The sequence below is a fragment of the Clarias gariepinus genome, chromosome 6 (genome assembly GCF_024256425.1).
Source record: "Clarias gariepinus isolate MV-2021 ecotype Netherlands chromosome 6, CGAR_prim_01v2, whole genome shotgun sequence".
Lineage (NCBI taxonomy): Eukaryota > Metazoa > Chordata > Actinopteri > Siluriformes > Clariidae > Clarias > Clarias gariepinus.
The window spans coordinates 24,194,241-24,218,360 of record NC_071105.1 but is presented as its reverse complement, the minus strand read 5'-3'; the positions used below and the strand labels follow the sequence as shown (position 1 = coordinate 24,218,360).

The window sequence follows — 24,120 nt, the reverse complement described above, 5'->3', positions numbered from 1 at the left end:
GATGTGGCCCAGAAGCATTCCAGGGTGAATAGCAGAGGTCTTGAAAAAGAAGTGCCAACACTGCAAATATTGACACTTTGCATAAACTTAATGAAGCTGTCAATAAAAAGCATTTGACACCTATCAAATGCTTGTAATTTTACTTAGCAACAACTGATCAAAAACACTGAAGCAGCAGACTTGAAAATTAATTAAAGAAGGAAATTTTATTCGAAAAGGAATCGAACCCTCGACCCTGAAGGTGCGAGGCCACAGTACTGACTGATATGCCGCCTTGATTGTCTAAGATAAATTATACATTTGCGATGAATAAAACGTATTCATACATTAATATTATTATTTATTAAGATGGATCAGTGGTAGGGTTCATACCAGCCAGTGCCCAAACCCCAGCCACTGGATGCAGTGTACCCTTAGTGCTGTGTAAAACCTATGCCAAGTGGAAATGTGAGGATCAGATGATCTGCTGCAGGGGGAAGTTATTATCTTACACAGGATAATTACACCTGTTGGAACTTTGGGGGCTCCGTAGTTTCGTTTTGTCCCTAGTTAAACTACTCCATATTAGATACAGAATATACTATGTATGCTTTATAAATCACATCATATACTGTATAGTGACCTTATAAAAGTATTGCAGAATCCTTGGGGATTTATCCTCGACCGTCTCCGGCTGCTGTGTAATGCGCATGCGTGCATTACCTATACTCGCGTACAGTAGCGTTAGAATCCAAATCAGCCAATGTGACGCGCCGCCTGTAACGTCGTTAAATCGCCTGTGTGTTTGTAGGGATTTTGCTCAGAAAGGTGTGTAGTCAAACTTTGATTTCCTACTGCGCGGGGCGAGACGGTTTGACAACGCCTCATGATAAAGGTAAATGCTGTTTTCTTATTCAACCAATGTATTTAAAACGCATAAATTTGATGTAGTTTCCTCGACTAGCACGAGCTACGTATTCTACGTAAATACCGTTTATCTGTTAGCGAGTCTAAGTTGGAACGACGCCGAAGGGGCTATAACTGTCATATAACTATATGTAATATGTGTGCAGCATTTTTGCGTTAATAAACCATTATAACTAAAAAAAAAACAAGCAGTCGGCAGAAACCTTTTTGTTCCTGTAGTGCGGCTAAACAACATGGCGTCCTATTTGCATTTTGGTTCGACCGGCTCGGACGCTCGTGCACACCACGGATCTAAACCCACGGAAATTTCGTGCATTTCCCAAACCGGCTGCATTTTCAGCGGTTTCACCGACGCGCAGATTTTGGCTAGCTAAAGTTGTTATGTCGTGGATCAGGTCCAGGACGCGTCACAACAGCGATGCTGCTGTGATACAAAATGGCGGACCATTTGCGGGAGACCGGAGACCTAAAGCACCGTGAATGAATGAACGACGGACCTTTTGTTCCTGTCCTGTAACGCGTTTCTTCACGCAATTTGCGTTTTCGGGCTCATTTTTACGACACGGTTCTTCGGATTTCGCGTGAATTTTGAGATTTCATCCTGCGACAGCAAACAAAGTTGTCATTTTAAAATACTATACCGAGTTTAAACTGGAGCTGCCGGTGTTTTAACTTAAATTTTACCAGCTCGCCTTGTAAGGTTAATGGGCTTTATTCAGAATCACGCCAGAATTAACCACCACAGGCAGTAACTCTCTACGTGCACGCAATGATACATGTTTCTTCAGTGAAGAAATTAATTAGACCAATGGTTTCACAAATAGTTTCCTGTTAATCTTTTACATGCTCATTACAAACACTATTTGACTGAGAATTGACATTATACTTCATTAGTGGTTTATTTTCAGTTCCAGTCACCCCCTCAGGGCGCTTTCACATTAGGGCTACAGGATCATTTCTCCAGAACGCTTCACCCCATAGTCTGGTTCATTTTAATCAGTGAGAACACAATTTGTTCCATGCTCTGGAACCGTGCCTAAGCCTGCTGGAAAAGGTGGTCTCGAGATAGATAAAGTGTACTCGGTAACAGTTCGAATTAGATATGCAAACCAGTCATACCTGAGAATAGAAGAACTGCATATGTGCTTCCAAAGTGCATAGCCCAGTCCACTTGGGCTTGCACGTTTAGACACAATGCCATCGGGGCCGTCTGTTTCTCCTGAAATACGTGGTCATAGCTGTTACAGTAGGAAGGCACACGAGGGTTGCTTTTGACATTTTCTTCCCTGAAACATCAATACCATTAGGCATAGCGCGAAAGTTACCATTCTTATTCTTTTCCTCTTTTTTTTATTAATGGCAGCTCTCAAGCTAAGTAGCTGTGTACTGCCACATGCTATATCAAAGAGTGTAAACATGCAAGGGTACCCTAGAATGAAGAACAAAAATAATTTAAGCGCTTTTTGGGTGAGGAATCATGCCTAATGTGAAAACGCCCTCAGTGAACCTGTAGTCAGGCCATGAATGCTGATGAAGCGTCAGGAACTATACTCAGGATGAGACACATGCGAAGTACCAGGTGTTGCCCTGAGCTCAATATTTAATCCAGGGACATTGGACTTGTGCGGTGGATGTTTTAACAATGTTTTAAATAAACAATTAAATATTCTGTCTCAGATGACACTTAAAACCAAATAGGCCTTTCCTCATATTTAGTTTATATACAACTCTGGAAAAAAAGAATAAGAGACCACTGCAAAATAATCAGTTTTTTTCTTACAGGTGCGTGTATTGGTGAGAGAAACATATTTTTATTGTGAACTGCTGACAATATTTCTTCTAAATTCAAAATATTACTACTGTATTGTTACTTAGAGTGTATATTTAAAGGACATGACATCACATAAAAATAACGCAAGGTCATACAGTATTTGCAGAGCCTTAATAATGCAAATTATTATTCCATATAAATATTCCATTTTTTTTTTTTCCAAAGGAAACCGTTTTGTTTGATGGTTTGTGACCATCCATCTTCTTCTCGATGACATTCCAGAAGTTTTGTGGAGTAAATTGCAATGGTCTATTTTTTTTTTCCCCAGAGTTGTGTGTGTGTTTGCACACGCATGTATATCACTTAAGAAGTCGCAGCACAGAAATCAGTGGCTTGCGTCAGCCTAGATTTTTGAGAATTTTACCATAAATCACACAGATTTCAGGTCACACTGGTTTCAGGACACTCTGATGTCATTGGTTACAGCATATCAGTGAAGCACTAAAATTGAGCTAAGCCAGAATACACACATGCTACATAAAGGCAAGGAAAAGCTGATGATTTGGTACTGTAAGGACAAGGAAAATGACGATTATTTAATAAATAGTTATAAAATAGTTATTCAGTTCAAGGGTCTAAAGATCTATACAGAACTATCTAAACCTGTAATAAGTAATGAAGTGCTATGGATGGTATTAATGTAACTTACATGATTTGGGATTTGTGAACGCATAGATCCCTAGCAAGAATTTCTCTGACCGGTGTAAAATATTTCTAATCATTTCCAGGCAAGCTGCCTGTTGTTGGAGCGTCATGGCGGTTGTGACATTACATCTCCTGAGCGTTACTGGTGTAAACAATTTTTTCAGTCATCGGCTCATGGTAAAAAAAAAAAGACACTTGGAATGTTTGGGGAGCATTTTCGAATTTTCCCTTTATTGTCATTTTCTGCATTGCATTTTGGACTATACCTGCCTTTGATCTTAGCGACTGCCAATGTTTAGGCTCGTGGATGCTGGGCTGTGATTGCTGCGTTTCATATATATATATTTGGATTTTTCTATTGCCAGCCAACCGCATCTTTTCCAACTGCCCGCTCACACACCGTTGGCTGTGGCGCCGTAATTAATGTGAGAGCACTAAGTACCTCCCCTTTAGACCTTCGGCTGCGAGAGTTTACAGCATCACCCGGGGATCGAACTCCAGATAAGCACTTTATCACTTCGCCACTCGAAGGCCTACGTTCCATAATTTGCATTTAAACTAAATTTGTCTCAGAAAATAATAAAACTTTTACCTGTCTTAAGGTTGATGTTGGAGAACCACAGAATTTAGAGGAACTATGAATAATGCAGTAAAAATTTGGGCCTATGAATGTGAAAAATCTTAACTGCTGCAGTTATTCAGTTAAAATAGCATTTCAACTTTTATATTTTACATTTATTTGTTTTGTTTAATTTCTCCCTAAATGTTGCAGTGTACGTCACTGTTTTCCAGACATTTTATCTGTGGAATTTCTCTTTTCTTCTCCTATGTTGATGCCCTGGCGTTTTCAGGACCTGGGGTGAATATTAATTGTTAAAAGAAAGAAAACAAAACCAAAACATTTTTTTAAATTGTATACGCTCTTGTATACAACGTCAACTGCAAATTCATCTTGGCCAATTGTCCACTTGGAGCCGAAGCTAATCGCATCATGTCGCACAGAAGAAGCCGAAGTGGTTCTCCACCGTCTTACGGCACAAACAGCAATGATCCCCGTGACCTGGAGAGGAGGATTTTTGTCGGCAATTTGCCCACTGCAAATATGGACAAGAAGGATATGGAATACCTGTTCAGGCCATATGGGAAAATACAGGGTTAGTACCCAAAGTATATATCCAAAATCATAATTAGCTGAACTGAAGAATAGTTTGGTATTTAAAATAGAATCTTCTAATGAAAGTGGACGTCTGAAATGTCATTTAAAAATTATAGTTGGAGTTTAACATCAAAACAAAATTTGGACTGAAGACCATTTTTCCTCCCAAAAATCATCCAGAATCATATTTTCCTGCGTAAAACTGTTCCTTTTTGCAGCCTTGTCCCTGTTTCGTGGGTATGGATTTGTGCAGTTTGAAAAGACGGAAGACGCAGAGGCAGCTAAAGCAGGACATAATGGTCGGATTTATAGAGGTTATAAACTAGGTAAGGCTTTATACCATGGTGCACTTGCCATATGTTGCATTTTACTAACTGACCTCTAATTAGCCGTACTCGACGGCATGCAGTTCATGGTACATGTAAGGCCAGATTTGTTGCACAGTTTAAAGGTGCAGTTTGTTAGGTTTTTAAGTGTTTTATGTCCACAGGGTGCTAGTCCACCGGTCAAGTAAGATAATCTGTTTGCCCAGGTGAAAGTTTTTGTTGCCTGGGAGGTGAAAAGGCTGAAAGCTAACCAAGCTAGGAAAATGGATTAATACAAATTAAGGCTTTTTGTGATGCGCAGGGAAAATGTAGGTCCTTGTGTGTAGGTGGGAATGTGTGTGTGTGTGTGGGGGGGGGGGGGGTGTCTAGATGCAAACATTAGAGATATAAATTTAAATAATTTTAAATAAAATTAAATATATAAATAAAGATTTTCTGGCCCAGAAAATTAACCTACTACTGTATGACAGTATAAGATTTTCAAAATTACAAACTGCACCTTTAAATGCACTGTTACCAGTCACCAAATCCGATCACTTTTTGTACAGTATAACAATGAAGTCTGTAATTGTGAAAGGATTTGGTTTAGCTTTGTGGTAATATTAAAGCTTTAATCACCTTAAACTACTTAGATTATACACTGCCGAGGCCAAAAAAAAAAAAAGAGTACCACTCACTAATATTGAATTTGAACGCTTGGATTACAGCCAAGTCCACCTCTTTCACAATTGGAGTCCAGGGATATGGCCGTGCCATCAGGGAAGAAGAAATCTATTAATGGTATACCCTGGTCGTTAAATACGTTCAGGTCATCAGCTGAGTTTATTTTATCGCTATTTAACTTTGCTGAGGCCTGACCAACTGAAGAAACCCGAGATCATAACACTGCCTCCAGTGACTTGTCCACTATGGATGATCCTGTATCACTTCATGTGCTGCCCTTTTTGCCATGAGACGACAATCACACGAATAGGCTCAATCAGGATTCATCAAACCACCATGACCATTTCCAGTGTTCCAAAGGCCAACAGGTGGTTTTGTTATGGCCACATACCTGTTTAGTTGTAAATCTTGTAAGTTCCTATCACACTTTGTGTGGAAATATTTTATTAAACTCTGTTAAACCCTATTAAACTTGATTTCTGCTTCTTCTGTTCAAGCAATTTCTTATTACAGTTGTTCATGATATTTATTTATTTCCAACCACTAGCCAAGTTGACAGTTCATGAATATAGTCCTAGGTTTTAATAACTTGTTGGCTGGTACTTAACCCAGTTCGGGTAACTTTAATATTTTCTTTCCTTGATGCCCTTATGGCCAATGAATGGATAGAGTAATATTTTTTTTGGCCAGGCAGTGTATCTTGCCTGCAGCAATTATAGCGGGTCACAAATATTAAAAATGTTACAACCACATTTGTTGCTCATTTAATTGTAATCTTTACAAGTCGTGAAGTTACAATTGTACATTTAGACTTGCCTTGTCATCTTTTGTTATTGTTGCATATAGATTTTTGATTTATTCTTTTTTTGCTCTGTTTTTTTTTTTAAATCTGTATAATTTTAAAAAAGTTCTTTTTTTGTTGTTCTCAAGACCCTTTAACAGTGAGACGTCTCATATCTTTGGTCTTTTCTCGAAAAATGATGATGAACCTTCGGATTGGTTTGTTTTCAGATGTAAATATGGCTGCGGAGAGACGACAGAAACCCAGGTCAAGTCCTCCACGCAGGTAAAGTATTGTCAGGAGTCTACTACGAAGGTTTAGGTCACAGGTTTCCAGTAAACTTGTTTTGTCCCTCTGCATCAAACGCATTTGCATTTTTGGACAACAGCAGCAGGAATCGGTACAGGCAACTGAAAATATGGCAAATTTTTGGTCTTCCTCTTCAAAATGTGTCCTTTTGTTTTTTACGGGTTTTTAGGTGTTTGTTGAAATAAAGCTGAAAGGCCAACCTAAGACTATTTTTCTTGGTGTCCTTGTGTCTTAACAGTGTTGTTTATTTTGTTCAGATTGCATTTTTAAAATTGTCTATAACTTTCAGTAACAATGTCTTCATATATTTGTTCATTAATTCCTGCATCATGTCCTTTTGATGATGTAAAAATAAAAACGTGATTTCTTTAGCTCTGCAATCAGTTTTAAGATCCTGTTTAATCTGTATATTTAGGAATGTTGGCTACATAATAATTATGCCAAGACCTCTGGTTGGGTTTTGCCTGAAATAAAATAAATTTCTGTCACACATTTTTCAAGCAGTTTGATCATCACATTTATTCGTGTTACCAATTTTGATGGATTATGCGGTTTTCTTTGCATTTGTCATGGGAATATGCTAACTTTCTGATCAATTAAATCTTGTAAAACGAGTACTGTAAAATTAGAAAATCTGACATTTAACTAAAAAACCTAGGGGAAATACCGAAAAATTATTTCCTTTGTCTTTGGATGCTGCATTAGACATCTTAGTTTAAGGATTTTTCCTTTTGCACTTTTTTTTTGCTCTGCACACTGACTGGTTTCGAAGAAAACCTTCTGGAAGATTCGGCTACATCACCAACTCGTAATGCACCTGGATCTGGTTTTATTAAAGCAGTCATTTTTCATCCATAATATGTATGCCTCAATAATGGGTAAATCTTGTTCATTATTAAACATTTCAAGGCATCCGTGTGAGTCACTGATTTTGAGTATAGCATTAATTCTGTAAAGAGCACAGCTCATTTCATAAAAACACAGCCATGTTTCTGACTGCTTATCTTGTTTGCTTAGGCCTGGTGCTTATGGGGATGGCAGGGAGCCCCGCCCCCGCTCTCGATCCCCAGTGCAGGGTCGAGACTCACGAGACAGCAGGGATGGCAGAGACATGAGGGAACATAGTCGTGAACCTCGGCCTGGACCACCACGTGACCATGAAGATGAGCGCTACAGAGGCGGAGAAGGAAGAGAGAAAGACTCAAGAGATGCTCATTACAGGTATAGTCGTGGTCCAGTGTTTACATTCACTTATCATGAACATAAATGACTTAACTAAATAATTAATAATTATAATTTTTTTTTTTACTGCTTGTTCGTTGGAACAGATCGATTTTATCAGATGCATCTGTAATAAAAGAAAACACCAATAATTTGGTGCACAAGTTTTAATACTTATTTTCTAAAATCAACACGGGTTCAAAATGTATGCAACCAGCACACCTAGTATTTGGTTAAAGGATTTTACATTTAACAGATGCAATTGATAACAATATTTATTTAAAAAAAAAAAACTGAAAATGCACTGTTCCAAATTATTATGCACAACAGAGTTGAAACATTTTATAGGCTGTAAAGAACTGAAAATGACACAGAGTTATTCTTTGCAGCATTAGATGGTGTATTGTCGTGCATGAATATGATTTTGTTACGGAAGGCACGGTTCTTCTTTTAGGAAGAAAGTGGTCAGTCAATATACTTTGCAGAGGTCATTTTCACACCTTCAGGGACCCTACAGGGGCCTACCAGCTCTCTTCCCATGATTCCGGCCCAAAACATGACTCTGGCACCTCCTTGCTGATGTCGCAGCCTTGTTGGGACATGGTGGCCAGCCACCAACCATCCACTACTCCAACCATCTGGACCATCCAGGGTTGCACGACACTCATCAGTAACCAAGACTGTTTAAAAATTAGTCTTCATGTATGCCTGGGCCCACTGCAACCGTTTATGCTTGTGAGCATTGGTTAGGGGTTGCTGAATAGTAGGTTTATGCACAACTGCAAGCCTCTGAAGGATCCTACACCTTGAGTTTCATGGGACTCCAGAGGCACCAGTAGCTTTAAATACCTGTTTGATGCTTTGTAATGGCATTTAAGCAGCTGCTCTCTTAATCCGATGAATTTGTCTGGCAGAAACCTTCCTCATTCTGCCTTTATCTGCACAAACCTGTCTGTACACTGAATCAGCCACAAATGTCTTCACAGTATGATGATCATGCTTAAGTTTTCTTGAAATATCTAATGTTTTCATACCTTGTCCAAAACATTGCACTATTTGACGCTTTTCGGCAGCATAGAGATCCTCTTTCTTTCCCATATTGCTTGAAACCTGTGGCCTGCTTAATAATGTGGAATAACCTTCTTCAGTACTTTTCCTTTGATTGGGTTTATCTGGCAAACTAATTATCACACGTGTCTGAGATTTATCTCAGTGATCCAAAAAACCCAGAGACACAACACCATCCATGAGTTTAATATAAAAACTAAACATTTAATGTTTGACACTTACATTCAATTTGCATAATAATTCGGAACACAGTGTAATAGCCATCAATAAACTTAATGTAGAATCCTTGTTAGAATTTTTATTCAGATATTTGTTGGCTTACTCACACAGACCCAAGACTACTAAAGCCTAAATTTTGGCAACCAGCATTTATGTTTCAGGCATTGTCACCCCTTTAGTCCGATTTCAACCATCTTAACTGCTGATTTAATTTTCCTGTCCCTAGTTGATGGCCTATGGTGCCTACGTCATGTCAGTTAATGTGATGCATGCTAGACCACTCTATTGAGTATCTTGAGTATCTTGAGTACTCTATTTACATGGTCAAGTATTGCTTTTAATTTTTCAGTTGTTTTATTTTATGCTTACAAAAGTTAGCAGTATTGACGTGGAAGAAATCTTCTTTGCCACAGAAATGAAGGTTATGACCGCTTTTACCGTGGCGAATATGACCAGTACCGTAAGAAAGATGAGCCTTACCCTGAACGCTACAGGGAGAACTGGAGTGGCAGGAGAGAACCAGAAGGTTGGTCTACTTAAAGCTTCCTTTAAAATTTTATGTAGTCAGATACAGTATGGTTCATTTGTAAAGAAATCTTCCTACATCTTATGAATGTGGATGTAGATGAGCGAATGCAGCCCGAGGAACGCAGGAGGAATGAGTTGTACCGACAGTACTATGAAGAGCTGCAGAGACGTTATGATGCCGAGAGACCTGTAGACTGTTCTGTCATCGTGGTCAACAAGCAGCAGAAGTGAGTCCTGTGGTCCCATGTTCTCTTCTTGGTTATCAGTAGACCTCGGGGTCAGTTGATGAAATATGTTTGCTTTTTGCTATTATCAATTCATTTTTCATAAAACATGACAGTAGAATAAATTGATTTTATTTTTTACTATTTTTATGGAACTCATTTAATAATGGAAATTTGTTCTTTTGGTTTGACGTTCTGTAGGGAGTATGCGGAAATGGTGGGGAGGAAGGTACGAGATCTGGGCATGGTGGTGGACCTAATCTTCCTCAACACAGAGGTCTCCTTGACTCAGGCTCTGGAGGACGTAAGCCGTGCTCGCACGCCCTTTGCCATCATCATCACTCAGCAGCACGAATTGCATCGCTCTTGCACAGTCAACATTCTCTTCGGCACACCACAGGGTACAAGACCTTATTCCTAATGCCTTGTTCAGACTGCAGGCAAATCCGGTTTGTTTCACATATGTGGTTTTTAGGCCTGACTGTCCACACTTTATGAAAGTAATCAAAACGGATTTGGCTCTGTTCAGACTGGCAGCCCAAATCCAACACATTGTCGAACTATCTGTATTGGTTGCTGTGGTAATGAGTCCGAAGGTGAGGATGCACGGTAGCACGCGTGTTCAAATGCTGGAGAGTTAAAAAAAAGACAGATAAAACGTCACTTAAGAATAGACTTAAGAAAAGGACATCTCCTCCAAAGTGACTCAAACATTGCACTTTGTTTTCTGTCCAGGGACTATTGTTCTCCATTTCTTCCATTGTCTTAAGACAGTGAGACAAGGGAAGAAATGGAGAACGTCATTCATCTGCAATCGTAAGGATTTGAACTTCTGCATCATGTTGTAAGTGATATAATGGACAGTTTTGAATTTGATTTGATTCAGTTTTTAATTCAAAACTGGTTTGACTACCGATCTACTTAATCTAAATCTCACAATATGCAAATCTAATTCCCACAACCTGACAGCCTCAGAGCAGACAAAGGCTTGTACCACCCTGGTCTCCAGGTTGGGAACTACAAAGATGGAGCATTAAACTTCAGATGCAACTTTTTCTTAAATCTGAATTTAAGCTATCTCTGGATGTGGTTCAAATTGGACAGAAATCAGATTTGTCGTTTTATTTTTCTGTTCAACTACATGAAAGCAATCTGATTTTAAACTGATTCCACTCTGCATTTGCCAAAAAACAAAACAAAAAAAAAACAGATTTGGGCTTGCAGCCTGAACAGTCTGAGACATTAAAATAAACCCTTTCTTTTCACTTTCTTTGTGTCTTTGAAAGAAAAAAAATATTTTTGAACAAATCTGTCAGCCTTTTATTAACTACTTAAGGTAATATACAAATTCCTTTATTTTTTTTTGTCCAAGAACACAGAAACATGCCCATGCAGGATGCCATGCTTTTAGTGGCTCACAACTATGACACCTTTAAAGTTGAGAACCGTGCCAAGGAGCGAGATGAGATCTCAAGAAAAGCTGCAAAGATGGCAGATGAGGTGTTGATGAGAGAGCATGACCGACAAAGCCACCCGGTCTCAGTACTCACTGCTATCACACTACTGTTTGAGGGCAGGTATGGTCACACACATGCACTTAGAATTTATACCAGGAAATATTGACAGACTGCGATGGAAGTAGGCATTTTGTAATTTTTGGTTACTTTTGGATTTATACATGAAAATGTTATTTATAACTTGTGTTTCCTTGTATTTTTATCTTACCAGGTTCTTGACACCTCAAGAGTTAACATCACTCATTAACTATCTGCAGGATAAGCGTGATCGTCTAGTCCGAAGCAGTGTAGACCCTCTCCTTGGTAAGCTAGTTCTCTGTGGTTTACATAGACACATTCCCCATCAACGTTATTGGCTATGTCTAAACATTCATACAGTTATCTAATCAGCCATGAGTTACAACAGCAGGCCACATTGGGTTTCACTGCAATGCACTTCAATTTTTGCATGGTGGTTGTGCATTGTAAGCATTTGTGCATATAAAACAAACAGCTATGAGAAACACAGTAAAGGTGGCAATGGTACAATAAGACAGAGTGTCGAACTCTTACTGAAAAGTCCTTTTTCAGGGATACATGCTGTGTGTTTATTTTATGCTGTTGATTTTTAGTCATTGTTCCACAATAACAGGATTTTATAATGGACCACATTAGAGCAGAGTGTTGAGTGTTTGTTTGATTTTCAATTAAAATTATTATTTTTATGTATCTGTGTGTGCAGGGGCGCATCAGTCCTCCGTAGCTGTCACGCATGAGACCCCACAGTCCACCCAGGCTCTTGCTCCTGTTTCCCACCAGACACACCCATCCACACACTCCTCCCACCTTCCTGCTGCCTCTGTCACCACCTCCAGCCAGCAGCAAGAATTACAGGCTAAAATCCTGAGCCTTTTCAACAGTGGCTCAGGCTCCGTGTCTCAGGGCCAGACAGCAGCGTCACAGCCTCAAGGCTATGTATCCGCGCAGAGCTCCAACCTCTCCACCTCCAATCTGTCTAACTTGACCATGTCTGCTCATGACTCTCAAGACACAATGAGTCCTGGTGTGGGCATTAGGCCTCCTGCTAACCGTGTAGCAGCACCTCAGGGGCTTCAGAGAGCTGGAACTGGAATTAACTTTGATAACCCTAGTGTGCAGAAAGCCCTTGACACACTTATCCAGAGCGGACCTACTATTAACCAGCTGGTCAATTCAGGAAGCCTAACAGGCAGATCAGGACAGGGGGTGAGCCAGAACCAAGGATTAAGCCAGGGACATGGGCAAAACATGAGTCAAGGTTATGGCCAGGGAGTGGGACAAGGGGTAAGCCAAGGACTGGGACAGGGGCTAAGTCATGGAATGCGACAGGGAATGAACCAAGGTATGGCACACGGGATGGGACAAGGGGCTCACTACCAACATCATTACTAAAAAAAAAAAATCTTTTGCATCTGCATTTATAAGCAGTTCTGTTAAATTACGTTTATATCATATTTTGTGATTGTTGTAGTGGCTGTTTGGACATCTGGACGTTCATAAATTTTCCTTTTGTATCAGTAAGATAGGATGGATGTAAACCATTCATGAAAAATTTGTTGACCTGACCAGATTTAAATATTTCCCTTGTTATTTTATATAAAGTGTCATTTGTACATAATTAATTGAAATTCAATAAATGATTGTTGACACAATATTTGTTTCTTGGTTCAATATTAAAAGCATAAGTGCATTTAAAAGAAGACTTTGTACAAATCAGTAATAAAATGTTATTGGTTTATTGCATTTTGTGCTGACGAGTCTATAAAATGGAATGGGAAACTGCCAGAAGCCACAGAGAGAAAGCATTTGAAATGTAAAACTACATTTGCGTTTTTTTTCTTTTGTACCATGAAACACAATATATAATATTTATTTCTTTAAAATATTGAAGTTACACTTACACAAAAAATAAACACTTCAACACTAATCATATGATTATTTACAGAAACCCCTTCCACCCTGGCCCATGGTCCCTAATGCTTTTAGTGCATATGTATGTCTGCACACATGCATACACGCGCACATACATGAGGAACAGTGGAACACAGTTTGTCATAACTGTTACCAAAGGAAAAAAAAACAACTGTAAAACATCTACATACTTGTGTATTTTTTTTTTGTATATCCATTCTCTTCCAAACATTTACACAAAATGGTTTGCACATCATTCATGAATTAAAAAACAAGCTTGAAGAACCTGGTCTGCTCATATTGTGGGTCCTGTTTCATTCTTTTTACAGACTTTTGACTCACACTTAACCACTTGGCTAGAGGGTCAAGGATGAGTCCAGGCCAAACTGTTAAAAAAGATCTTTTATAATTCAAAGAATATTGCCTTAGTCATTTAGACAGCTAAGAGTTTGTTTGTATGCATGATGTAGAAATTTTAACCTTGGTTAGTGGTTACAGTATGAGCATTAGTTTTTGACCAGTGGGTAGGACAAACTTGTGTTTCAACAGATCTAATTCTGGGCCGTTAGATGGATTTTATTTGTATTTATTTGTTACAGTGAACAGGTGTCAGTCATTTGAAAAAGATTAAAAAGGCATCTGGCCTAACATTTGACATAACATTTCTACATTTCCAACCTGAGCTTTCCAGCAATGCATCATACACATCACACACCATATGTGTATTTCGGGGCTCAGTTGATTTATAGCTGCCAATTGGTGTTTCTGTTTAAGGCATAAGTAGAAATGTTTAGAACTAACTTGGTCTGACCTGTGGCATAATTGGACCATCAAGCTTCTTTTTAATTCAATACCAAATAATAAATAGATATATTTATATAGATATATGTCTAAATTAACATAAATACTTTGGTAATCAGTTTTCTTTTCTGCTGATAAATTATCTCTGTATTTATAGCAACAAAGTAAAAATAACTAGCTATATTGAAACTATAATAAAAATAGACTCAGTTAACTAATACACTCATTCACTCTACATAGCCTACTGATATACCCAAATAAAGCATTTGTATACAATATTTTACACCACATAACTTGTAAAAATAACAGATAGGCAATTGAACAAATCAAAATTAGTTGAGTGAATGTAATACTGAGAACCACAAAACATTTAAATATATATTGAGCTATATTAACTTGTTCAGGATAATGTGCATGCGTTGAGTAAGACAACGAAGCTGGGCTCTGGCGCTGTTAGAATAACCATGGCTGGACATTATAACATTTGTAGCAATAAAATCTAACCAGTGCAGGTTGAAATTTGCTAATAGGTTTAGGGAACCTATCCCTTGGGACCAGATTGCAAAGCCTCCTTATTTGAGATAGATTTGTTTGTTTATTATGGAGGATTCATGTATCATCACTGACTTCAAAATCATTTTTTGAAATTTTACATTTAATTCACGGTTCAATTTGAGGTGGTAAAATATTACCGTTTATCTATAATCGTAAAGATGGCACGCTAAAATATTCACACTTTGGCAGGCAGCACAACATTCTGTGTGGTAGACACAAATCATTTGCTAAGTTTGTTTAAAATTAAGAAAAGGTTTAAATCCAGATTTGCATTAGAATTACAACATAAAGCCGACAAGATATTGTGATAATATTGTACCTGTTGGTCCTGGGGATTCCCATCCCTACTACTTCTTATAAACTAAGATAAAAGACTAAAGTATATATATATACATATAGGGCTATACAGTATTTTCCTACATATAATGCCTGCATTATGTACAAAACCATTGAATATTTTCACACATAACTTATAATTATAATGAATATGAATGATAAATGAACAAAAAAATAACATTACAGAAGAACACTTGCATGCCTGTAACAAAATCAACACATTGCATGACAGATTATTTTTCAGATGGAAAATTTGTTGAAAATTTGCTAATGTAGGTCTTAGGTTTTGCATAAAAATAAAAAGGAGCAAGTGTGACAAAATTACTTATAAAACTGCACAAATATAGATGATTATTTCTGATTATTTCAAGCAAAAAGTTTTCACACCACATATTGGCTTTTTTTTTTAGCTTATGTAATTTTTTACTAAATTAGCTGTTAAATGATTTTGTACATAATAATGCAGACATGATAAACATATATGAAAAAACTGCCCCAAGATAGTATGGTGCCTAAGATTTCACAGTACTGTATACACTGCTGGCCAAAGAAAAGTCACACAATCTGATATTTTACTGAACTGCCTTTGATTAAAGCTGTGGCATCATTTAGATCAGCTTATAGAATAGCTTTAACTTCTCTTCAAGGTCTTGTATTGATGATGGGAGAGTCAGTAAAGTGTGTCAAGTCTTTTTCATCACTGCCCAAAGATTCTCAATAGAGTTAAGGTCTGGACCTTAGTGTATTAGCGGTCACTCCATGTGTAAAAATGATGTCTTATGCTCCCTGAACTACTCTTTCACAAGCGGATCCTGATTCATTTTGGCATTGTCATCTTGGAATATTGCCTGTGCCATCAGTGAAGGAAAAATCCATTTAAAAAAATCATTCAATATATTTAGGTAGTCAACTGATCTAATTACTGGTCTAACAGTAGCGTTATTGAACCTAGATCTGACCAACAGAAGCAACCCCATATCACTTCTACAGTAGGCACTAGGCATGGTGGGTTAATTGCTCTCTTCTTACCTTAATGCATCCATCACTTTGGAACAGGGTAAATCTGCACTCATCTGCACAGACCACATGATGTTTTTTCAATGCTCCATAGTCTAGTCTGCATTCCCCAGCAAAGCTGTTTTTCTGATAATCCTCACTGATAAGTGGATTTCGTAATGCTACGCAGCTGCTTAGTCCCAATCCCTTGAGTTCTCTCAAACATAACTGAGTTCTACTGTTAATTTTTTGAAAAACTCACTAAGTCTTAGTGTATCTATATTTGGTCACAAATATCTGTTTAAGTAACTGGTACGTATTATGTAGACAATTCAGTCAGATGTTCTCTCGGTTAATTAAACCAATATATTTTTCACTTATGTCACCAAATGTTGTTATGCTCCTGCCCACAAGTCATACTGACATGACTAAAAAGTACACTGATCATGTCATCAGTTTTTGCTTATCCCAGGACAATGCCAGGATAAAAAATGTTTTTGCAAAGATGTCTGAACATTGTCAAACTTCAATACCAAATATGGATTTGTTAGCTGGAGCCCTTTATATTAATAGGATGAAAAAAATCTCTTGAAAGCTCCCTGTGAAGATCAGCATCGCTCTCCATACAATTCATGGAATGTTCGATTCATTACTTGCTACATATTAGCAAGTTTTCTCTTTAAAGTCCTTTGATAAATAGAAAGATTGATGGAGAGGTGGAGAAGAAGGATGTTTGTTGCCCACTGTTCATTTTAACAGAGCCAGGCCCAGTAGTGGAAGCGCTTGTTTATAGTCTTTGATCAATAATCATATGTCTACTGTGATCACATTTCAATATAGTGCTGGGGTTAGAATGGCAGGTGATAAGGGAGGTATGTGTATGTGTGTGTGTGTGTGTGTGTGAGAGAGAGAGAGAGAGAGAGAGATTGGGGGACTGTTGGGCAGGGCAGCAGGTAAAGCTTGGAAAAGAGTTTTATACTGTGAAGAATCAAAACAAAATAATTATCCATTTGGGAAAAGTGTGAAATTAAATATACACCTAGGTTCATGCAGCAAAGTGAAAATTGTCTACATCAGGTAGTATGTAACTGCAGAGAATATGTTCGGTCCGAATAACCGTCGCTTCCTCATGACTGCACTACACACTCTTGCCACTAGAGGAAGCTAAAACTCTAAAAGGATCCAGCGTGCTCAGACAGCAAAGGTGCCCTGAATGACATCATCATCATCATCATCATCGCTGGAAAGAACGTCAACCCTGTATAAAGTGCATTTCTGTCTCAGCCACCATAGAACAGATGTGACGTACACTCCTCTAGCATACCGAGGGTGCTGATGAACGCCGTGGCTTATAGGACCATGAATAAAGCAGACGTAAGAAACAACTCGCACATGCATATGGACATCAACCCCCCAAGAGAACCAGTATTGCACATAACCTTGTGAAAAGAAGCAAATGAATCTATAACCACTGGTTTGTACTAGAAGAATAGTAATACACAAGGTCAAAAGGACAACATTCATACCATACTCCAAGTCTTCTGCTAAACTTAGTATACTGTATGAATATCAAAACACGGCAGTACAGTATAATTGCCTCCAAAGATACCGCCAACCATGATCGCATGGGGACATGGTCGCTTTGGCATGCTGCCTTCGAGCACTGCGGGATGATCTGCAAAAACAGCCATTAGCAACATGAACTCGAGCAGATCCCTTCCAGTTTTCTTCTTTCTACCACCTACATACGATACACAATATAAACCACTGAAACAAATATTTATACATGGACCATGCAGACAGCAGTAAAAATTATCATCAGGATCAAATCGAAAGTTAAAATGAGCTTCTTGAACAAGCTCGTGATCATCTTTTTTTTTTGGGAATCGTGTTGAAGGCAAGGCTCAGTCTATGCAGGCAACAATTAAGCAAATATTGACTCATATACATAGGGACCCAAAAATGTATATGCACTTCTTAAGTTATTGTATATGTCCTTTTTTAAAACCCCAACTGAATTATGGCAGTGTGTGTATTATTGTATTAATGTGTATTATTATTACATTCCCTCTGAAGATGTCAGTGGATGCACCATCGTTGATGCTATCATGTAACCATTATTTTTTGTGCATATATTTTAATTTTGAAGCATACTTTATGTTGAGTGTATACAATTTTTGGGCCACGCTATATATAAATACTGTATATAGTATGGTTAATACTGAAAGCAAATATGAACCCATGTGTTAGCTCAGAGTGAAATCTTCCTTTGATGTTAGATCAGAAAGCAGCCATGTTCCTACATGCTTCTCTGTATGTTTTAATATTATATCTAGTGCTGCATAATTAATTGCATGGAAATCGAAATTGCAGTATGGACCTGTGCAATCACAAAAGGTTGGGATGTACCCCAGGTATAATAATTCATTTAATTCATTAAATATATCTTTGTTATCAATTGTCCAATTATTTGCTGTTAGTCTAGATAAATTCATTTGAATACAAAATGGGACATTTAATAGTTAAACATCAAAATAACTACAATGTGATTTTTTTTGTTGTTGCTTAAATCATGCAGTGATAAATATACAGTATGATAAAGGTTTAGTTTCAGCTTTAAGATTGACACAGAAAGGCTGGCTGGTGTTTAAAGTCTGAAAACCCATTGAACTGTTTAAATTCAGTAAACACCAGTACTGATATGTATTTTTGTATGTCTACCCCTCCTTACTATTCTGGTGTAATATTTTTAAATCTGTTTAAAACTTTAATTCTATGTATATATGCACACAATAAATATCTATTCATACACTAGCAGCATTCGCGATGTATGGGATATTTTTAACCCTTTGAAACATTAAATACTGTCATATATCTATACCATTTTATATATATATATATATATATATATATATATATATATATATATGCCATTAGTGAAGTGCAAGCATCATTTATAGATTTTCCTCTGAGCAGAAATAAAACATTGATCTACTATGACCGCTTTTGTGAAAACACCACAAAAGTAAACCGACATATATAAGAAATCTGCATACAAAAATAAATAATGCAATGATTATGTGACTTTTCCAGTTTCAGCTATTGCACAACCGGTTCGTAATGCACTTTCAGACCTTACTCATCTCTAACATTCATTTCATTTTTCATCAGAAAAACTCCCACAGCTTTTCCGAATAGACCGCAACTCATATACGCTTGGCACTGCATCTTCACTGCATGGAGTTTCTGGTATTAAGGACAGATTTCCTTTCTGTCTACTGATGCTTTGTTTTGTTTTTTCCTATGTACGTTTAAATTAGGTTAAACTAATAGTTTGTAAACTGATATGTATTGTCAGTCATATGGCACAATCAACATCTGTATCATATAGTTCTCTACTTTTTAAATATATATAAAGATATTTTGGTGTGGTCCAATACAGATTATATCTAACACTGGGTAAATATACTTTAAATAGATCTTTTTTTCCTAAATGTAACAAACATATATATATGTATATATATGATTTCCTGTTTGTAAAAAGCGAAAAAATCTTCAAGTTCCCACAGATGAATTATACGAACAAGCACACATCACGTACACACATCCACACACGGGAGTGTGTGCGCGCACACACACATACACACATACATTTAATGAATCTACAGACTCATTAAATCACTTGTTACACAGTGGCTGCCAGTGCAGGTTGAGTGCTCGTGAAGGGGGCTACAGTACAGTACGGTACACTTCCCAATGCCACAGTGACAAACCTAAAGCCATCCTGAAGACTCTTAGAGTCAACCCTGTGACATGAGGTCACTTCCTCGCCAGTTAATCGCCGAGAACCTATATTCCCCAGTGCCTCAGAGATCATACACTGTTATAACATTAATCCATTCCTCCTTCAGTATTCTGCTTGTTACATGTTTCCTTTCACTTATAACACTCTACTAATTAAGATTGTTTGTTTTTTCCTTTTTTTTTTCTTGCCAGTTTTAAACAGCAAATCACAGATCTTCCCAATATTGTTTTGGCACATATTGTGGTTGGCAGGGAACAGCTATCCACATCCAACCAGGAGAAGTGAAAATGTCAGGGTATTCACAGAGGATAACAATTAGACACACAAACACAAATAAAACAGCAGAACGCTGCCAAAGCAAACAGAGCACAGATGCATGTTTCCTAGTGCAATCTGGGGGATCTAAGTGTTTCCACCTCAAATTTCTCCCAGCGCATTAGGTGGGCGGTAAAAGCGGCCACATCAAACTGAAACAACACAGCATAAGAGTTTCTTTCCGTGACTGTCAGTCCTACTCATGACACATGACTTCTGGGAAATCAGCCCACAATGTGGCAAAAATAGTGCTGTGCCACCGTCTCTGTCAGATCCTCGGTTCGGAGTCCATCAGAAAACTCATCGCTTCATCACAGTGATGTAACGACCGACAGATCCTCAGCTCGTCTGGCTTATGTTGTCTTCCTGGCAAGTCCTTATTTTTTAAATAAATAAATGAAAAAAAAAAAGGAGATAAATAAAGCCTTACAGGAAGCAGATTTCTCCTAATACCGTGCCCGTTCTATTTCTGCGACTCTCAATCATCTCCTGATTGGATGGGGAAAAAATGGGGATTTGAGAAAATATCAGGAATGCAGCAGAAACGTACTGACATCAATAGTTTTTCCTCGTATCATATGCGGCACTGAACTTGGCAGGCAAATCAAGGGTCACTGGATTACATACGACAAAGTATGGGTGTAGGCCAAGTACATGCAGTGGCCAATAAGAGAACTTATGACAAATGAGTAAAAGGAGATTTTCTGAGGGCTCATTAAAGAGGGATAAAGAGCAATAAGAGGAGCTGTGGTGGTTCCATTTTAGCGTGGGGGTAGAATAAGCTTAGGGTATGCCAGGATATTGCTTGGGTAGTTGAGGGGAATGTTGTGGGATAGGCTATGTCAATGAGAAATTTGTTGGGATTCAGGCTAGTGGCGGGTGTGGGCTGATGCAAGCTCTTCATTCAAGAATAGATGGTGATGACCTCACGACCACCACCACGCACAAGGAGGACGCGGTTGAGCCCCTCGGTTAGAACCTCAAGGAACTCCATGTCTGGGAAAGAGGTTCCTGTTAAGGAAAGATGGCATATATGATGTACACACACACACACACACACAACTCAATGGGCGATATAGATAATTATCAGCTGTAACATAGGGGTAATAATACGTAGTAATATGATGTAAATAATACCGATTTTTTTGTTAAAATGACATCTGTCAAGGGGTGGGATCTATTAGGCAGTAAGGAAAGATGATATAAGTAGGAAATTTGAGCGACAGAGTAACAAAGGGCAAATGATAGTGACAGGGCAACTCCAAAATGGTAGGTATCGAGAGGTGTTCCCAGTTCTGGTTAGTACCTACCTAAAGTGGTACAACTGCACAGACAACTGGTGAACCCAGTGAAAGGGTCATGCTTGACCATTGGTTTGAGCATGAGGAAAAGGCCAAGGACACCTGGTCCAAGCTGAAACGTGTCAGAACACATAGTTGACCCCTCTCCATTACCAAAAACACCCACAGTGGACATGTAAGCATTACAACTGGGGCATGGAGAAAAGTTGGTGTGGTCTGATGAATCAGGTTTCCTTTTACATTATATTGACGGTGTGTCACTTTCATGGGGACGAACTAGCAGCAGGATGCATCACACTATCTCCGCGGAGACAGTGTGATGCTATGAACAATGTTCTGCTGGGAAACCTTGGGTCCTGGCATTCATGTGGATATTACTTTGACACATTCCACTTATCTAAACAATGTTGCAGACCAAGTACCTTCATGCCAACATGGCCTCCAAGTTCCCCAGATCTCAATCTGATCTAGCATCTGTGGGATACGCTGGACAAACAAGACCAATCCAGTGGGACTTAAAATATCTGCTGCTTATGTCCCGGTGCCAGATACCACAGCTTCCCTTCAAAGGTCTTGTGAAGTCTATATCTGGATGAGTCAGACCTGGTTCAAGGGTTGTTTTAATGTTATGGCTGATCTGTTAAATATGTAGAGACCTCACTTAATGAAATCCAGACTTAACCACATTCAAAGTTTTCCTGCTTTACACCCGGTGTTCCAGACAGATGAATTCCAGACTGTATATCACTCTGGGCAGAGTAATGTTTTTGCTAAAACTCACTCACTCATCATCTATACCACTTTATCCTGTATTTAGGGTTGCGGGGGGCCTGGAGCCTGGATCCATCGGAGGGCACACTCATTACGGACAATTTGGGAACGCCCTTTAGCCGAACCTGCAGGTTTTGGACTGTGGGAGGAAACGGGAGTACCCACCAACCGGGAAGAACATGCGAATTCCATGCACACAGAGACAGGAATCAAACACGGACCCTGAAGGTGCAAGACGACAGTGCTAACCACTACACCAGCGTGCCAACCTTTTGCTAAAACAAAATAAGAAAACAATGATAATACACTAAGTGCAATCAAAGGATACAGTTCTCATCTCCAGTCCTGTTCCTGGGTGGGCCAGGCATGTTGAGCAGGACCAACTTGGCCTCCCCAGATTTCTTCACAATTTCACCATTGAGTCTGAGAGCAGTGTGCATGCGTCTGACATTGGACTGGTTTCTATGAAGAGAATGTAAAGAATGTGAAATAATGTCTTTAATGAAGACTGCAGCAATAAATCTTTGTAACTTGTTAGATGCACCTAATAAGTTGTGTGTCTGTGTTTGTATGTGCGTGTAAACGTGACATGTGAGATGTACTCACAGATTCTCCCACTCTCTGTTGCATGATAAATAGAAAAAAAAAAAAACATAGCATATCATTAACATAGTGTGATTACCCAGTGAGATCTTGTCAAATCCTTTTAAAACACCTTCAAAGTTGAGTGCTTTGATTCTTTTATCCAGAAGATGGCACTGTAGTGCTGAGCTAATGAATGTTCAACATGCCTTATGACTACGGGGACAAGAGGCCATTTTCTACGCACTAAATATACACATACCTTCTATTGATCATATTTTACACTAAATGCACCATTTTATGTGATCCTTTATTGCTCCTTGGACATAATCTCTTACATGATACATGATATGTAGAAGCAACATGGATGTTGACACTCACGGTTTCATACTGAATAGGTCTTTGATGGCCCCGGGTGTGCTAGCTCCTGAGGGTTTGGGCTGCTCTCCGTCACATTTGGTCTCAGTCCAGGTCATCTGGACAGTAGTGCCGGGAGTCACAGCCTCAGTGGCAGGGGACTGTGGGGTGGCAGGTGTTGGTGGGTTGGTGCTCTTATCATGGATGAGCTGCTCCTGTGGAGGTTGGGAAGGAGGTACAGTGACAGACTGTAGAGGCAGGGCAAGGTACAACATGTATGCATGGACAGTGTGAGGGCAAAGGAGGAAGAAGTAAAGAGATAACTGTTATATCTAAGGAAGAGTGAGAGAGATGTAAGGGTACAGTATCAGTATTTACAGTGCCACAAAGTTATCAAAGACTAGACCAAAATACACAATTATTTAGTAAAAAAAATTACCCACACACAATTAGTATATGTTATATATAAAATGATTAAAATGTCACTTTACTAAGGTTAACTGTTTTAACAAGATTGAAAAACGTTTTACTGTATATCATACTGTGTATGACTGTGTATGTGACAAATAAAATTCGGATTTGAATTTTAAGATATGTTGTTGTGTAATACGAGGAGTGTTCAAGTCAAACCGGGACTTGTGATGTAATTCCTGGTGAATAAAGGTGTAAAACCAATAGAAATTTCCAGAAGACTTTCAAGGATTCCACACATACGCGAATGACGATGCCGACCGGGGTGGGTCTGAGCCCAGTGCAGTTATTACCGCTAACATTTAGCGATCCTTTAAAATAGACGGATAATTAGTTGCCAGCTTTTGGACGGGACGCTTCTGACTGTTGGAATTGTACATGTAATTGTTCAAGAACACCGCTTGCACATTACAGGAACTTGGCTAAGAGTTACATCCCCTGTACAGTCCTGACCTTGCACTTCCTGGGAGGCAAATGTTTCAGACATTCAAATTCAAATTTTATTTG

The 24,120-nt window shown here is 38.6% G+C and overlaps 2 protein-coding genes across 4 annotated transcripts in view; one reads left to right on the top strand and one right to left on the bottom strand.

Annotated features, from left to right (window-relative positions):
• Positions 1–738: 738 nt before the first annotated feature.
• On the top strand, positions 739–13,064 carry ncoa5 (nuclear receptor coactivator 5). Of its 2 annotated transcripts, XM_053498292.1 has the most exons (11): positions 739–874; positions 4,234–4,536; positions 4,757–4,864; positions 6,539–6,593; positions 7,635–7,838; positions 9,539–9,651; positions 9,751–9,880; positions 10,079–10,278; positions 11,250–11,454; positions 11,606–11,697; positions 12,116–13,064. In XM_053498292.1, the coding sequence occupies exons 2-11, from the start codon at positions 4,374–4,376 to the stop codon at positions 12,802–12,804; spliced, it is 1,959 nt and encodes a 652-aa protein (XP_053354267.1). In that variant the 5' UTR covers positions 739–874; positions 4,234–4,373; the 3' UTR covers positions 12,805–13,064. The 2 variants fall into 2 exon arrangements, with proteins under 2 accessions (XP_053354267.1, XP_053354270.1); XM_053498295.1 differs by lacking the exons at positions 4,234–4,536; positions 4,757–4,864.
• A 7,501-nt stretch (positions 13,065–20,565) lies between these two features.
• Positions 20,566–24,120, bottom strand: part of slc12a5a (solute carrier family 12 member 5a) — a 168,515-nt gene continuing 164,960 nt past the window's right edge. For both annotated transcript variants that reach the window (XM_053498296.1, XM_053498297.1), the window contains exons 23-26: positions 23,167–23,357; positions 22,810–22,824; positions 22,532–22,665; positions 20,566–21,127 (exon numbers count right to left, since the gene is read on the bottom strand). In XM_053498296.1, coding sequence (XP_053354271.1) covers positions 21,036–21,127; positions 22,532–22,665; positions 22,810–22,824; positions 23,167–23,357 — 432 coding nt within the window. In that variant the 3' untranslated portion in view covers positions 20,566–21,035. The remainder of the gene's footprint in view (positions 21,128–22,531; positions 22,666–22,809; positions 22,825–23,166; positions 23,358–24,120) is intronic.